The following is an 18,822-nucleotide window of genomic DNA, read 5'->3' as shown; positions in this document are numbered from 1 at the left end:
GTTTGTGTTGGCTTTTCTTTTTAAGGGTTTGTGTTGGTTTTATGCTTATGATTTTAGGATATAAAGTTTAGGGTTAGAGTTTAGGTATTTCTTTAAAAGTAGACGGTGCAATTTTAATGTTTTTCTTTTTTATTCAAACCAATTTTTTTTTTTTCATTTATCATTTTCAAAAGTGTCATCGTTGGTTTATAACGCTAAACTAATATCGGATATTGTTTGATTTTTTTCCACTAACAAAAAAACTCCTTAATCCATAATAACACATTAAAATATATATATAAAACCTCTCAAAGCAAAAAATTAGAACAAAAAAAATTAAAAACAATAAAAACGCAACAACATAGTGAAAAAGTACATGGCTTCCAAAAAAATAAAAATAAATATAACCCTAAATGACACAAAAATACAAACGTCTACACAAAAAATTCATCAAATGTGTACTAACACAAAAATACATGCAGCATTGTTAAAAACAAAAACCAAAAAAAAACAAAAAAAAAATAACAAAACAAAAACACAAAATATAGCAAAACTGAAATACCTAGTCCATAAAAAATTAAAAAAAAAAATTAAAAAAAAAACCAAATTATATGTATACAAATTACAATAAATCAGCAACATTGCAATAAAAAAATAGAACAAAGTCCAAAAATTATTACAATAAATCTGTTTTTTGTGTTGGTTTATAGTTAGAACAAATTTAGACCAGGGACAAAATTTAGACCGGATATATATACATGTGGAAGAAAAAATTAAATACAAAAAATAGGGACAAAATACTCACTGCCAAATTGGGTTTATGGATTAATTCAGGGTTGCTTATATATATACCTGCATATTTGGAGGAACAAAGAAGAAAAAAAAAAGTTAGCAAAATATTACATGTATATATATATGTTTTCAACCAGTAAACAGAGAGCCCAACCGAAGCAAATCAAGGGTGACGGCCGTGCCCAGCTGCCGGAGAGTAGTCCCAGTAGAGAGAGAGAGAGAGAGAGAGAGAGAGATCCGGTGTATATACACGTGAGAGAGAGAGAGAGAGAGAGAGAGAGAGAGAGAGGGTCAGTGAGAGAGAGACAGTCGGTGAGAGAGAGAGGTCACCACGCCGGAGACAAGGCCGAGAGGCACTGGGACGGGCTGTCGCCAGCCGGCTGAGCTCGACGGAGAGAGAGAGAGAGAGAGAGAGAGATATCGTAAGAGGAAATGGGTAACTTCAGGAGGAAGCTACCCATTTCTATAATATATATATATATATATATATATATAATTAAAATAAAATTATTATATTTTTTAAAAAATAAGGCCGTAGTTTGGCCAGGTGGCACGCAGGGGAACTCCCGCACAGTACGCTGGCCAAACAATTGGACACGTGTATATATATATATATAATTAAAATAAAATTATTATATTTTTAAAAAAATAAGGCCGTAGTTTGGCCAGGTGGCACGCGGGGGAACTCCCGCACAGTACGCTGGCCAAACAATTGGACACGTGTACGTAGTACACGTGTCCAATTGGAGACGTGTATGAAAATACACGTCTCCAAGTGTAGTTGTTTTTATAATATTATATATATATATATAATCTATTCACCTAAATACAAATACAAACCCATGCAACCCTAAGTGTATGTACTGCATGTACATGCACATTGCTAAACCCTAAGCCCTAAAACTAAACCGTAAACTATAAATTAAAATTAAATCCCAACCCTAAATTTAAACCATGACACTAAGTATATATATATATACACTATACTAAACCCTAAATTAAAATTAAACCCTAACCATAAAATTAAACCCTAAACCCACTAACCCTAAGTGTATATACTATATATAGCCATAAACCCTAATTTTAAGTGTATGTTCTATATATATATATATATATAGCGAAAAACCCTAACCCTAAATGTATATACTATATATATCTATAAACCCTAACCCTATATACTATATATATCTATAAACCATCTCACTATACACTATATATAGTTATAAACCCTAACTCTATGTGTATATATTGTATACTATGTATTATAGCCATAAAGTATATAAATGTATATAGTTTATAAACTGTTTACATGCATGCATATATTATATATATATATAGTATTATGGATAGAATTTTTAACTTTGTTCGAAGCATTTTTTTTTTATTTTCTTAATGTAAATGGTGTATAAAACCAAATCTTAATTTGGTGTTATATATATATAAATATAGTACCGAATTTGGTTTAATTATGCATTTAGTACAATGTATAAATAAGTATACTATTTACAGTACATACATTTATGTAAATGCATATAGTACAATATGTAAACCCTATAGGGTTTACGTACTTATAAGGAACTCAACATGTAAACCCTAAGTATAGTATTTACATATATGATACAAATTTAAGATTATGATATATAGTTAAGAAAGTAAGTTTTTGTTTTTTTTTTTTTTTTTTTAGATTCTAAATAAAATATTTTTCGTTTTTAATATATATTTGGAAGAAAAAAAATTCACATTTGGCCACGTGTATAAATTACACGTGGCAACATATGGCCGCGTGTAATAATACACGTGTCCAGGTGGACACGTGTAAATTTATACACGCGTTCAATTAAAATAAACGTGTCCAACCGGACACGTGTATGTACTATATATAACCATAAACCCTAAGTGTATGTACTATATAAGGGACTAAACCATAAGTATTTAATTTATTATATAGTACGAAACCCTCAAAATAATTGCATTTACTATATATAGCCATAAATAGCAAGGTTACTGTATATAGTTTCTAAACCGTTTACATGCATGCATATCTATATATATAGTATTAATTATAGGTTTTTAAACTTTGTTATGTTTTAAATTATTTTTTTTGTTTCTATACGTAGATGGTGTACAAAACTAAACCTTAATTTGAACTATTTGGTTTAATTATATATATAGTACAATATGTAAATTAGGTTAGGGTTTACGTACTTATTAGTATACTATATATATATAAATAAGGAACCTATAAAACATAAACTCCAAGTATAGAATTTACATATAGTATATAGCTTTAAAACCTAACTTTATGTATATATGCTACGTACACCGTAATTTCATAGATTTATATGGTTAATAAGATAAGGAATTTTTTTTTGTTTTTTTTTTTCAAAAATAACACAACACAAATTTTTTTTTTTAATATATATATATATATATATGGGAAAAAATAACAATTAAACACGTGTATTTTTACACGCGTCTATCTAGACACGTGTATTAAATACACGCATCCAATTGAGCGCGTGTATTTTGCACACACGTCCAATTGGACACGTGTAATAAATACACGTGCCCAATTGGACACGTGTATTATTACACGCGCTCAATTGGACACGTGTATTAAATACACGCGTCCAATTGGGGTGTTTATACAGTTAGCCACATGTCAAAAAGACACGTGGCTAATTGGACGCGTGTCTACAGTACCGGTTACTGTAGACACGCGTCCAATTGCAAGGTTTTTTGTAGTGAATTTGATGTTGACATGGACATCAACATTGATGTTGACATGGACATCAACATTGATGTTGGGTGCTGGCATTAACCCTAGTGTGTCAAATGAGACATATGTGACAAATGAAAAACTATTAACTATGATGGTAAAGTAATAAGGGACCAATTTGAAACTTTTTTTTTTTTTAAGAACATCATGGATATCATTAATCAATCATTGGAAACTTGCTCAGCAAGGACAATATTTCAGATAGAAGAAGGGCATTCCTCCACTCACACATGGTCTAAAGACTGATTCAAGGCCATCTTTGCTAATACATGAGCAACATTGTTAGCCACTCATTAGATATGCCTTACTACATGATAATGAAAGCCCTAAAGTAAGGTACATGTATCCTCAATCAGCTGGCCATAACTTCTCCAACACAGGACGTCTTGACAAAAGCCTTGGAGTAAGGTACATGTATCCTCAATCAGCTGGCCATAACTTCTCCAACACGGGACATCTTGACAAATTGCATTAACAATAGTCAAAGCATCACCCTCAAAAATTAATTGCACATCCCAAATCACCACACATCTTGACCGCCCTCCAAAGTGTCAACCGCCTCGGCCACACTAGGATCAATGACTTGAGGAACTACTTTTGCCACAGCTTCCACCGCCTCACCCTTCTCATCCATTAATATTGCTCCACGCCCATAGTCCTTGTGGCTTTATTCAGAGCTGCATCCCAATTTAGCTTTTGAAGACCTCTCCGGTGGAGGTGCTCAGTTTTGTCCTACAATCTCCTGGATGGGTGATTGAGCAAAATCTAATGTCGTCATTTTTTAAATAAAAATCTTAAGGACTAAAGTCAAAACTTAAATGCTAATTATGATTTCTTTTTTTTTTTGGTAGAAAGAGATAAAGACGAGTACAGTCGGCATAATTTTCCAATGTCATGCCGCAGGTAACTGCAAAGCATGCAATTGACTTAAGAAAGATGTCATATGCCATGTGTCTCAATTGACACGTCAATGTCCATATTAACACTTAATATTAATGTCATATCATTAAACGCCAAGTCATCCATAAGAAAAAATAAAATAAAATAAAAAATTCCAACTCCAGAAACAAAATTAATTTTTTTTGTCATCCTAATCTTTCAAATTTGTAACGTTAGAGAGATAACCGTTAACTTTGATGTTGACATGGACATCAACATTGATGTTGGGTGCTGGCATTGATCCTAGTGTGTCAAATGAGATATATGTGACAAATGAAAAACTATTAACTATGATGGTAAAGTAATAAGAAACCAATTTGAAACTTTTTTTTTTATTTTTTTTTATTTTTTAAGAACATCATGGATATCATTAATCAATCATTGGAAACTTGCTCAGCAAGGACAATATTTCAGATAGAAGAAGGGCATTCCTCCACTCACACATGGTCTAAAGACTGATTCAAGGCCATCTTTGCTAATACATGAGCAGCATTGTTAGCCACTCATTAGATATGCCTTACTACATGATAATGAAAGCCCTAGAGTAAGGTACATGTATCCTCAATCAGCTGGCCATAACTTCTTCAACACGGGACGTCTTGACAAATTACATTAACAATGGTCAAAGCATCACCCTCAAAAATTACTTACACATCCCAAATCACCACACATCTTGACCACCCTCCAAAGTGTCAACCGCCTCGGCCACACTAGGATCAATGACTTGAGGAACTACTTTTGCCACAGCTTCCACCGCCTCACCCTTCTCATCCGTTAATATTGCTCCACGCCCATAGTCCTTGTGGCCTTATTAAGAGCTGCGTCCCAATTTAGCTGTAGAAGACCCCTCCAGTGGAGGTGCTCACTTTTGTCATACAATCCCCTGGATGGGTGATTGAGCAAAATCTAATGTCGTTATTTTTGAAATAAAAATCCTTAAGGACTAAAGTTAAAACTTAAAGGCTAATTATGATTTTTTTTTTTTTTTTTTTGGTAGAAAGAGATAGAGACAAGTACAATCGGCATAATTTTCGGTATTTTCTAATGTCATGCCACAGGTGACGGCAAAGCAATTGACTAAGAAAGATCCAAGCAGTTTCTCTGACCAATTATCTTCTTTTATTAAAGTAGAGGTATGTGTGTTTGTATAGAGACCACATAAAGGGACTATTCGAGATACGGAATCTCCAACTAGATTCATGAGGTCAACGGCTTCTCTGAAAGTTGCCTTTCCAAGACCGAGTTACGCCCGTTTGGCAATTTCTTCTTTTCTGTTACTCTTATTTTTACTTCTCCAAAAATTCTCAACTTCAAAATATTTTTAATTTTTTTTTTTTTCATTTTTTATATCACATCAATATTTTTTTATTACTATTTAAATAAAGAAAAACTCACTACAATACAATTTTTTTTTTTTTACTTTTTAATATAAATTATTTTAACTTTATATTTACCAATCACATTTTACTATCACCTAAAAAAAAAAAAAAAAAATCCTCACCCAATATGAGGTGAGGGGTTGCCAAACAACGCCTAAAGTTGTTGACATTGACTATATTTTGTAGGAGTAATGTTTAACCTTTCGTTCTATCTCTATCTCATTAAACGGCATGATAGTGACTAAGAGCTCTTAATTTTTTTTCCTTCTTTTTAAAATTGATCGACAATGTCATGTCAATTCAATATAATAAGAGTATATAAGATAAACATGTAGTATATAGTATTATTTATTTTGTAGATTTCATTACGTAAAAATAATTATCTCTACCAAATTGTCTTTTTAAGATTGTGGTGTGTTTCTTTCGAGAGTGAACGCTATTTAGTATACGGATATACAACAAATATAAAATTAGATTGACATAATAGTAAAACCTAATCCTTGTTTTTTTTTTTAAAAAAAAAAATTTTATAAATATTGATTCAATAATTAATTTTTACTGCCATATAATTAAATTGTATAGCAATCTTATACAATTTACAAAATAATATTATTCTTCTTTCAATATGTTGCCTACCCTATGCATTCCAAGTAAGAAAATTAAATATTGTGCCTGAAATAGGAGCCTTCAGAGTATTACAAAAAAATAAAAGGAAAAATAAAAAAAATTATTATTGGGTTTTGAAGCATTTAAAAATTAATCCTTACGTTCCCCCCCCCCCCCCCCCCCCCAAAAAATAAAAAAAATAAAAAATAAAATAAAATCATTCTTCAAGTTTTGAACACCTTAAATATAAGCCCATCTAATCATTTTTTTCATCTAAATTGCTGGTGTGGTAGAAACATTATCAACAAGTTGTCAAATCACTCCTATAAATTTACAATTATATCATAAAAAATAATTATTTGCAAAAAATATGAAAGCAAAAAAAGGCTTATTGACCCCGTAAGAGGCAACCTCCAACCAATGTATAGACCACCCACGGCAGCTCTACCCCATTTATGAGGTGGTGGAGGCTGGCCTCCGCCCACATGAGGTTTTTGTTTACTTTTGGTTTTTATTTTGCGTTTTGTAATTTTATTATTTTTTATGACGTAATTGTAATTTTACAAGGTTGACTTGTCAACTTGTTGACGAAATATCTATCAATATGTACTAATTTTTAACGAGATGAAAACCTAATGAATGCTTCTTCTTTTTTTCTTTTCTTTTCTTTTTTTTATTATTTTTTTTAAAAAAATATAAAATCAGCCCATATAATTGCACTAATCTACAATAAGTTGTTTAGGGTTTAAAAAATAGCTTAAAACTCCTAATGATAAGTATAAATGACAAATAATTCCTTACTCCGTACTTTGGTTTGAAAAATTGACAAAAATTACAGTGTTACATCAACACTAATAATAATAATAAAAAAAGGATATAAATACCAAATTTCTTACACATCTTATTTTTAAATTTACCAATGAATTTATGGGACTCACATTGGTCCTACAAATTTAATAGTAAATTTAAAACTTAGTTGTATGAAAATGTATAAAAAATTAAAATGATGTACATGTATCACTTTTTCAAAAACATATATATAAGACAAAAATTTCCTACAATCCACATATAGGATTGATATGTATTCCTTAACATGTAAGAAGCACATGTTATTTAAATAGCATATGCTTCTTACATATTTTTTTAATAGTATTAATAAAAAAAATATGCTTCTCGCATGATTAAAAGACATGTGTCAATCTTATATGTGGGTTGTAGGAAATTTCCTACAAACCAATTTGTAGGAAATTTCTGTCTATATATATATATATATATATATATATATATATATATATATAAGTACACAACACACCCTTGAACCATCACTCAATAGTCAATGGACCTCCAAACTACCAATTATATCAATATCCCCCTTAAACTACTAAATAATGTCGATGTCCTCTTGATAACAAAAATGCCATTCATCAAATTATAAAAATTCTTAAAATTATATAAAAACAAAACAAATAAACAAAATATAAAGAAAAAGAGGGGAAAAAATAAAAACAAAGGTTTTTCAATTTTTTGTTTTTTGTTTTTGTTTTTTATATATATTTTGTTTTATATAATTTTTAGTTTGGGCCACCTCTTGGATGTTCATGTTTCTCATTTTTTTTTTAAAAAAAAAAAAAAGAAAGAAAAAGATTGTTTTTTTAATTTTTTTTTTTTTTTTTTAGTTTTAATTTTTCGAATGTATTAGAATATATTTGTCTCATTGAAACTTTTTTAAGGTTATTTTTGTAGTTTTGTTCGCTTTAGTGGCGATATTAACATCTTTTGGTAATTTAGGGGGCATATTGACAATGAAGTAATAGTTTCAGTGGCAGTATGTATACTTTTCCCATACATATATATATACATATAAATTTCAGCAAAGGAAAGAGTTATAATAAAAATGATTACAAAATAAATCAATATTACAAAAAAATCAAATCGAGACTATAATTTCTAATTACTTTAATAATAATAGCTACAACAGACGCATAGAATTTTAAGAAATAATTGTTGTACAACTCGAATAACTTTTTTTTTTTTTTTTTTTTCAGATTAATCAATGGATTTGTTTTCTTATATGTGAATCTTACATATCCAATGGTTAATTTTAAAAAAAGTAGTTGAAGTTATATAAAAGTTGTAAATGTATCATATTTTTAGAGTTTGGCCTTATTCAATTTGAATCCCTCGGTCCACTTAATTTGGCTCTATGACTAGCTATTTGTGTCTTTTATTAAGCCTTATACTCTTTACGAGTAATATGTGCTTCTTACATATTTAAAAGACGAGTAAAGTTAAAAGTCTCTCTTGTATCTTTTGTATCCCTCCAATAATAGTGTGACTTTTAAAATCATCATTAACCTTGTGATTAATTAATCACTATTGAATTTTGATCATATAATAATTTAAAAAATCACATCAATTTTTAAGGGGACATAAAAAGGATACAAGATGGACTCCTATAATTACTCTTAGAGGACAAATGTAATTTTTTAACCATCGGATTGCAAGAGCTTTTACAACCTAATTTGTAGGAACATAAATTAGCTTCTAACTCTCATGTTTTCTTATTAATACTATTAAAATATATATATGAAAAACACATGCCTTTAAAAAAATGAAATATAATACGTTTATAATCTTTGTACAACTTTTTTTAAACTAACAATTAGATCTGTTTTCATACATGTGAATTCTACATATCCAATGGTTAAAAGTAATTCTACATGTATATTAAGTGTCCATAAAAAATGATATGGCTTTTAAAATCACCATTGAACGTGTAATTTGATCAAATGATGATTTTAAAAGTCACTTCATTTTTTATAGGTTCTTGATGGACATGTAAAATTACTCAATGGTTAATTTTTTTTAAAAAAAAAAAAAAAATTGTTAGAGTTATACAAAAGTTGTCAACGTAGCCTATCTTTTTTTAAAAAAATATGTATTCTCTCATGCTAAAAAATACATGTCATTTTATTAGACTAATTTGTAAAAATTTACTACAAATCAATTTAGAGCTAATTTATATTCTCTCTAGGGGTAGTTATTTATTTATTTACTTCTTGTTGTTGTTATTGTTATTATTGTTTTTGTTGAATTCCCTTATTATTGTATATTTATATATATTGTTTGTTTGTTTTCCTTGGGAGATGACAAATAGAAAATATGAAAGAAAGTATACGAGCAATGTAAACAAACATTCGCGGCACGGCGCCCGGAATTTGACCAAAAATGGCATTGGAAAGAGAAACCAAACGGGCACGGCGCCCGGAATTTGACGACCCATCGTGAGGTCATCACTCGTCACTAATTATTGCATATTTTCTTTTTCTTTTATTTGGGTCCACACTAATAATTATAAGTTTCAACCTCCCCCCATACTTTACAAAAATGAATCTACACCAACATCATGACTTAAGAGGAATATCTCAAGGTAAAAAGGCAGGTGATTCCTATAAATATTGCTTTTTTTGGGTGTCAATGCGTTGGGTAAAACCTTTGTAGGATATTATAAAAATTAATAATAATTTTTTTTTAAAAAAAAATATAAAGATTAAGGTGATTCAGCTAATAATTTACATCTGTATGTTAAGGTCTTATAGGTTACGTATTTTATTAATAATTGATTTGAGTACAATGATCTTTATTTATGGAGTTTTATATAGATTTGAAAATTTTCAAATATAAACTAAATTATTTAATTTAGGATAATCAAATCAGTTAAATCTCTCGGTTTAGGGTAATCTAATCATCAAATATTTTTATTCTTATATTTCTCTAATAAAACAATTTAGATTCACGATAAGGCTTAATTTGATTTGCGGAATGAATATTCCATTTAGAAATAAAATAATTATTACTGAGAATAAAATAAAGTGGAATGAAATATGTACTTCTACTCCTTAGCTTGGCGACAACACATATATTTTAATTGGAATTCAATTAAAATTACTTAAAATAAACTTGAAAAATAGTGGGTGATCAGGCCACCCCCAGTAATACTTTGGGGGTGGTCGTACCACTCCCGAAACGCCTCAAGAGTCCACCACAAGGCGTTCCAGAGGTGGTACGACCACCCATTACAATATAAGACTATATAAGTCAATTGTAATCCGACTCATTTAATTAAATGAATCAGATTCTTCAACTCTAATTTGCATGATTAGACCACTCCCGAAACGCCTCAAGAGTCCATTACAAGGCGTTTCAGAGGTGGTACGACCACCCATTACAGTATAAAACTATATAAATTAATTATAATCTGACTCGTTTAATTAAATGAATCAGCTCCTTCAACTCTAATCCGGTAATAATGCGTTAAATTTGCGTCTTGAAATTATTGGATAAAAATTTGTCAACATTTTAGAGGCAATAAGTGGTGATCAGTTGTCTCATCCAAAATATGATTCCCCACTTGCAAAATATCCAATGAAGTCTTGACTCTCAGATATCAACCAGGAAGCAGTAAAGTCCAAAAACAGTACTATCCTGCCTGCATGCAATAAAAGGCGGCCATCCCCCTTCATACCCTCACATTCTGTTTCCCTGTACGCAGAGGCTGTAGGCATTCAATGGGACCACTGGATATACAAACACCGCCCCCCACCGCCGCCGCCTACGCACCTACTGATCCAGAGAAAAACATCCCCACCGCTGACGAAGATGTGGACGCAGAGGAGCTCTCTCCCGTCGAGGAGGTCAGGCTAACCGTGGCCAACACCGACGACCCTACCCTCCCCATATGGACCTTCAGGATGTGGTTCTTGGGCTTAATCTCATGCGCCCTCCTCTCCTTCCTCAACCAGTTCTTCGCCTACCGGACGGAGCCCCTCATAATATCCCAAATCACCGTCCAAGTGGCCGCCCTCCCCATCGGCCGCTTCATGGCCTCCGTTCTCCCGGAGACCAAGTTCCGGTTGCCCGGGCTCGGGTCCCGGAGTTTCTCGCTCAATCCGGGTCCGTTCAACATTAAGGAGCACGTGCTCATTTCCATCTTCGCTAATGCTGGGAGCGCATTCGGAGCTGGGTCGGCTTATGCTGTTAATATTGTTACCATAATCAAAGCCTTCTACCACCGGAAAATCTCTTTTATTGCCGGTTGGCTTCTTATTACCACTACGCAGGTACTCGGCAGCAGTCTGTTTATGATATTTTATTTATTTATTTATTATTTGGAAACAACAAAAGTTGCAGAGGAATCTCATGATTTTAACTAGGGGGCAAATTATCCGCCTACCGACCACTTACCGAACCGAACCGCCATCGACCGCCTACCGACTTTAACCGACTAATTTCGGTTCGGTAGTTAGTATAAAATTTTATTTCGAAAGCCGGATCGGCAGCCGAACCGAACCGAACCGCATTTTAAGCGGCAACCGAACCAAACTGAACCGCCTTTTAAGTGGTAACCAAACCGAACCGAATCGAATTCTATTCCAACCGATTAACCGAACCGACATAAAACGAAACGACGTCGTATTAGTAAGAACGAAACGTATGATCATTTTTTTCCCTTAAAAAAATCAAAACGACATCGTTTCATTATCCATTTTAACCGAATGTTAACCGGCTTAACCGACCGCCTATTAACCGCTTTACCGACTAAACCGACTGCCTATTAACCGCTTAACCGACCGCCTATTAACCACTTAATCGACTTAACCGAAATAAATTCACCGACTACATTCTGACAAAAGTCGGTTAACCAACCGAATTAACCGACTTAACCGCTCACCGAACCAACGCCCACCCCTAATTTTAACCGTTGTTTATTGGATTTTTGACAGATTTTGTTGGATTTCAAATTCGTCCCAATCGCATCTGTTTTTAAAATAGTATTTTTATATGATTTATTTTAATTTTATTATGGCTCGTATATATTTTTTTAACACGTAGTGTGTATTTTTTTTTTTTTTTTGACACTTGTAAAAACTAGATTGAAAGAAATTCCGAAAAATTGAATGGTTGAAGCATGGTGGCCGGTTAATTTGCAGGTATTAGGATACGGTTGGGCTGGGCTATTGAGGAAGTACGTGGTGGAGCCGGCGCATATGTGGTGGCCCAGCACTCTCGTTCAGGTTTCATTGTTCCGGTACGTACTCGCCGTCTCTATAGTTTTCATTGGATTTTAGATACACATGCATTATTAACTCAACAAATTTTTTTTATTTATTTTTATTTTTTTTATTTTTTTATAATATATATATATATGAGAAAACTTTATTTAAGGGTACTAACTTTTATTCTTTTTAAAAGAAGTTACTTTAACTTTAAATCGTCTCAATTTAAAATTTTTATTTTTCGAAAAATCTCAATTTAGGGTCTTTCTTTAGGATTTTCTATTAAATCATATCAAAATTTTCAAAATATTATTATATTTTTAGGAAAATGAAAATAAAAATAAAAATTATTAAGATTTAAGTGTTAGTTAGAATTTAACAGAATTTGTAAAAATATCCATGTTTAAATCTTTGAAATTATATATATAGGATTTAACTTAAAATCCCTTAATGGCAATGAAGAATTTCTAATTGAGACTTTTCGACAAATGGATACTCTAAATTGAGACGGTTTGAAGTTCAAGCATCTTCTAAAAGAGTAATTTTACATGTACATTAAGTGTTTATAAAAAAATAAGATGATTTTTAAAATTACTTTGATCAAAATCATTATTTGATGAATCACATATGTAATGGTGATTTTAAACGTCATCTCATCTTTTAATGAACATTTGATGAACACTTACTCTTTTAAAAAAAGGTAAAAGTTTAATATCGTTAAGCAAAGTTATCTCTAATTCTCTATTTTTTTTAATATTTTTTATTTCTTTTCTAGTAAGATATTATTATTGTTATTATTATTAAATTTCGATGTTGCCGAGATTCTAAAAGGCCTAGTCAGCTAGTCTTATAAGGGGTCCCAACCTTTGATCTTCTTCTGCAGCAATAATAATGCTATATTATTATTTATTGTGATTGTGATTCTAAACCTTTTTTTTTTTATCCCTATATTAATTAATTGACTATTATTTTAATAAATAAATAATGGTGGTGCGTCCGAATGGAAAGGAGCCTTTGTTTGGACGGCTTTCCACATTTCTTTGTCCAATTAATTAAAATGAGCTTAATATTTTTGTTCTAGAATTCTGAATTGTGGATCTCATTGGATTCAAATCTTGACCCTTAGAAAAAGATCCTTAACGACAATGTCCCGCATCATTGTAGGTCTCATTTTTGTCGCCAATTACTTGAAAGTGATGGGTTTGAAATCTTATCATTTACTGTTTTGTCATCAAATTATAGAAAAATGAAAAAGTACACGTATTTTTTTTAATCTACGACTTTATTAACTTTATTGTTAATGTGTCACAGAACGAAAAACCTTGGTTTTATTTATTTTTAGTTTTAAGTTTTTTATTTTTAAAAAAATTATCCTGACTGAAAATTATATAAAATAAAATCTTAATAATAAAAAAAAAAAAGCAAATTTTCAAGAAAATGGAAAACCTTGGTTTTTATTTTTTAGTTGTTTACTCTTTTTTTAAAAAAATTAATTTTTAATTTTTTATATAATTTTGAGAATTTTTATAATTTTATGTGTCATTGTAAGGAGGCATATTAAGATTGTTTGGTAGTATAAAGGAGACGTAGAAACAATTTGTAGTTTGATAATACGTTAATAATTGGATGATAATTTAAAAGTTTCGTTATACTTTTTCCAAAAATAAAAAACATTTCACACAAACTTCTAACAAATTTATTAGATATTTATAAAATGTTTTTTTGGTATATAATGTTACTTAATATTAATAATAATAATAAAATAAGGAAAGAAGAAGACAAGAAAGAAGTGACAACTCCAGCTGGATCCGGCTATAAATCACTCATCCGAGTTGACTTAGGAAAGCGAAAACTTCACGTCAACGGATACTATTTTTTTTCCTGAGACACATTAAAATGGGGCAAAATTGTTAAAACCTTGGCCGGTCTCTTCACACTTGGCCGGTCTCTTTGTCTCTGTGTCTTTCATTTTCGTTGCTGGGGATAGGCCAAAACGAAAGTGATGCACATTAAATGATAAGACCTCACTCGTTTTCAGTCACACTATTTAGATTAAGGATTATTTAATCCATCCCTTCATACACTACACAGCACATAAAGACGAAAAGTGTGGGAGCCTAAGACATGACTTAATTGAGGGTAGAACTTTAGCCTGTTTTCATTGTCAAGGCAAGTGAAAGGGACCCTTACATGGGCCATGTGATGTTTGAAGTCTATTATGATGATGATGATGATATTAATGAGAAGATAGATAACTAATAACAATAATAAGACTTAATAATAATGGTGCTGTAGTAGACTACAGTAGCAGCAAGCAAAAGCAGTAGGATCAGTAAAAAGAGTAATGCCACCATCACTATATACACATACTAAATGATGGTTTTCTTAATCAGGCCACCATACATGCATGTGAAATCCGATATGCTGATTAGAATTCTTACACCAAAATAATATCAGTAACAAGCCGAAATCGTTGATACCTAAGATGTTTCTGCCAGATCCCTGTCACAACAGTGTAATAGATCACTACTACAATGATCTGGCCAAGGAAAGATTTTGATAAGGTCCCTGTTACATCCCTATAAGAGTAGTAAAGTGCAAAGGTCTCAAAATGTGAAAGACTCCTCTAAATCTTGTAAAATTTTGATTCACCTTTTTGCAGGGCTTTGCATGAACGTGAAAAGCAGCAGCGTATGTCACGGGCGAAGTTCTTCCTAATTGCACTAATTTGCAGTTTCACATGGTACCTGGTCCCTGGGTACCTGTTCTCAACACTTACAAGCATATCATGGATCTGCTGGACATTCTCCAAGTCAGTGACAGCCCAGCAGATTGGTTCGGGCATGAGAGGCCTTGGACTTGGAGCTGTGACACTTGACTGGTCTGCTGTGTCTTCTTTCTTGCTCAGCCCCCTCATCAGCCCTTTCTTTTCCATTGTCAACGTTTTTGTAGGCTACATATTGATAGTCTACATTGCAATCCCTGCAGCATACTGGGGGTTTGACTTGTACAATGCAAGAAGATTTCCTATTTTCTCGTCACACTTGTTTACAGCTGCAGGACAAAAGTACGACATATCAGCTATTGTAAATAATAACTTTGAACTCGATCAAGCAAAGTATACAGAACAAGGACGGATTCACTTAAGCATGTTTTTCGCTCTCTCGTATGGCTTTGGATTTGCCACAATCGCAGCCACCCTCACACATGTGTTTCTCTTCTATGGCAGGTATATATATTCCCAATTCCTGTTTATCCTAGGTTTCCCTGGTGTCCTAAATGTATATTATATGCGCGCGCGTGTGTATCTATATATAAATAAGAGATACATAAGATCCCTTCCAAACTAAAGAACAAAACCATGCTTCTCTATATCATTAAGTCTTTATAAGGTTCTGAAATTTTCTAATTTATATTAGTAAAGTCTCATTTCATACACAACTGTATGGGCAGGGAAATTTATGAGCGGTATCATGCTTCTTATCGGGGTAAGGACGATATCCATACCAAATTGATGAGGAGATACAAGGACATACCTTCCTGGTGGTTCTACTTGTTGCTTGGTGTGACACTCGCAGTTTCCTTTGTACTCTGCATATTTTTAAATGACCAAATTCAGATGCCATGGTGGGGACTCCTCTTTGCCGGAGCCATGGCCTTTATCTTCACTCTTCCAATCAGCATCATAACTGCCACAACAAACCAGGTTACTGGGTTCATACTCTTTCCACCTTTTTCCCTATCTTGAATTTGCATGGAATAATGAGAATCATAATTCAACTAGTTGGCCCTGGTCATACAAGCTCTGCTATATTAGACCTTTAACATGCCCGCTAAAACTCAAGAGACCATACTAAGTATAAATGTATAATGATTTCAATTTCATAATCTACATAAAAACTTACTGTTTTCCCATGAACGATTTGATGTTCGTACAGACACCAGGGCTAAACGTTATCACGGAGTATGCAATGGGTCTAATATACCCAGGAAGACCAATAGCCAATGTGTGCTTCAAAACCTATGGTTATATGAGCATGGCTCAGGCTGTCTCCTTCCTCAGTGACTTCAAGCTAGGACATTACATGAAGATTCCTCCAAGATCAATGTTTTTGGTTCAGGTACTTTTTTCCTTTCTACCATCAACAAATCAAAAGAAATGAAAATAAGTTAACACATTTATTTAATATTATTTAGATATTAGATCTTTTTAACGCCCAAGTAGAAACATATTTTTAAGGTGTCTTGACGCTAAAAGATTGATAGAGAACATAAAAATATCAAGGTTTTGTTCTCTCTTTTGTTTTCTGTTTCAAAACAAAAAACAACCCGAAACACAAAACACTCAACTGTGTTCACCTTTACGTCACGTTATATTACTTTTTCAAGCCAAAACCAAAAACAAAAAACAAAAAACACCCTCCTAAACACATTAACAAACAAAGCCCAAGTATTTAATATGTATATCCTTTGTTCAACCTCCAAGTAATCCTATTCATATTACTCAAGATCGAGTAGATGGGACAAATTGCTTGATATTTATTACTAAAGAAAAGCATTGTCCAGAATTTGGAAATCAATGGCTAGTACTATAACACCAGAGTAGAAGCTAGGAAGAATCAAAATTGCTTTCTAGACACCTCTTATGTATTTGTAAATGCAAAAACCAGCCCAAAACTATAAATTACCTATTTTAAAACAGATGCAATGAAAGCAGAAAGCATGACTCATTGTAATTTCATATTGAAAAGAAGCAAATCATGCTAGATGCGTATAATGATCTTAGAACGACAATGTAAATGATCCTTAACTATCCAATATATACAAGCTATTTTGGCACATTTTCTGCAAAACTACTGACATATTTTGCTCTGCTGTTCATTGGTGCATGTGTATACCTAGTTCATAGGAACAATTCTGGCTGCAACCATCAACCTTGCAGTGGCAGTGTGGTTGCTCGACTCAATTAAGAACATATGCCAGGATGATCTCCTTCCCCCGAACAGTCCCTGGACATGTCCTGGGGACCGGGTCTTCTTTGGTGCATCTGTAATTTGGGGTCTGGTAGGACCTAAACGGATCTTTGGAACTCTGGGAAACTATGCAGCGATGAATTGGTTCTTCCTTGGAGGTGCAATAGGGCCAGTTATTGTTTGGCTGCTTCATAAGACATTCCCTAAGCAATCATGGATTCCCCTGATTAACCTTCCAGTTCTCCTGGGATCAACGGGAATGATGCCACCGGCAACACCCATGAACTACAATGCCTGGATTATAGTTGGAACAATTTTCAACTTTTACATCTTCCGTTACCGAAAGCAATGGTGGCAGAGGTACAATTACGTTCTTTCAGCAGCACTGGATGCTGGGGTGGCTTTCATGGGTGTGCTATTGTACTTTTCAGTGGGCTTGGAAAACAAAAGTTTGTCCTGGTGGGGTAACGATGGTGAACATTGTCCATTAGCAACATGTCCAACAGCCAAGGGCATAGTGGTTGATGGTTGTCCAGTAACCTAATATTTGTGTGCTCCTGTCATAGGTCATTTCCCTCTAATGTTGCACAACATATTAGTAGCAATTAATATGATACTACACCCAAAGTGGAGGGAATTTCATGCTTTATAGGGATTTGTAATGTTTTATGCAAATTATCTTTTAAGTTTACATATAAATATATATTGTTGTAAAGATCTTTTGGTCCGACTCTTAACAGCAACAAATTAATCTGACACAACTGAAATTGCATTCAAGCAACATAGCTCATGATTCTTTTCTTTCTTTTTTTTTTGGTTATTTATCCAAAAGAAAGAATCATGATCTGTGTTGCTTAAATTCAACATTATACAGGCACTAATGAATTGGTAGCAAAGGAGGCAGAAACAATATAATTGCAACGATGGGGGTGGTTGAATGCAATTGGTATTAACTAGAATGTAGAAGGTGGAGTATTAGTAGAAAATGGCATAGATTATAGTGGGATTAGGATCATACATGGAAAAATCAAGCATCCGTTTTAGGCCCAACTTTCCTATAAAATTGGAGATAGATGAAAAATTAGGCACGTCCAAGAATTACAATTTCCTTTCTTTTCTGCTAAGAGCAGAAATCATATATATATATATATATATATATATAAAAAAAAGCAGAGTTTTAACTTAGAGTTGACTTATAATTATGACACATGGCGTGAACCTATCATTTTTAAAAAACCGATGAATTTTAAATGTTGAATCAGTTTTATCATGTTTTTAATAAATTTATTGTGCTTTAATGAAAAGATCATAGATGTGAA

General features: G+C 32.5%; 1 protein-coding gene across 1 annotated transcript; it reads left to right on the top strand.

Annotated features, from left to right (window-relative positions):
• The first annotated feature begins 10,887 nt into the window (after nt 1-10,887).
• On the top strand, nt 10,888-18,220 carry LOC133882140 (oligopeptide transporter 4-like). Its single transcript, XM_062321247.1, has 6 exons — nt 10,888-11,594; nt 12,465-12,562; nt 15,193-15,759; nt 15,984-16,236; nt 16,469-16,651; nt 17,433-18,220. Exons 1-6 carry the CDS (start codon nt 11,043-11,045, stop codon nt 18,045-18,047), a joined length of 2,268 nt encoding a protein of 755 aa, XP_062177231.1. The 5' UTR covers nt 10,888-11,042; the 3' UTR covers nt 18,048-18,220.
• Nucleotides 18,221-18,822: the final 602 nt, after the last annotated feature.

This window comes from Alnus glutinosa, chromosome 11 (genome assembly GCF_958979055.1).
Source record: "Alnus glutinosa chromosome 11, dhAlnGlut1.1, whole genome shotgun sequence".
Lineage (NCBI taxonomy): Eukaryota > Viridiplantae > Streptophyta > Magnoliopsida > Fagales > Betulaceae > Alnus > Alnus glutinosa.
The sequence above is the reverse complement of the archived record's forward strand: the minus strand, read 5'-3'. Positions and strand labels throughout refer to the sequence as shown.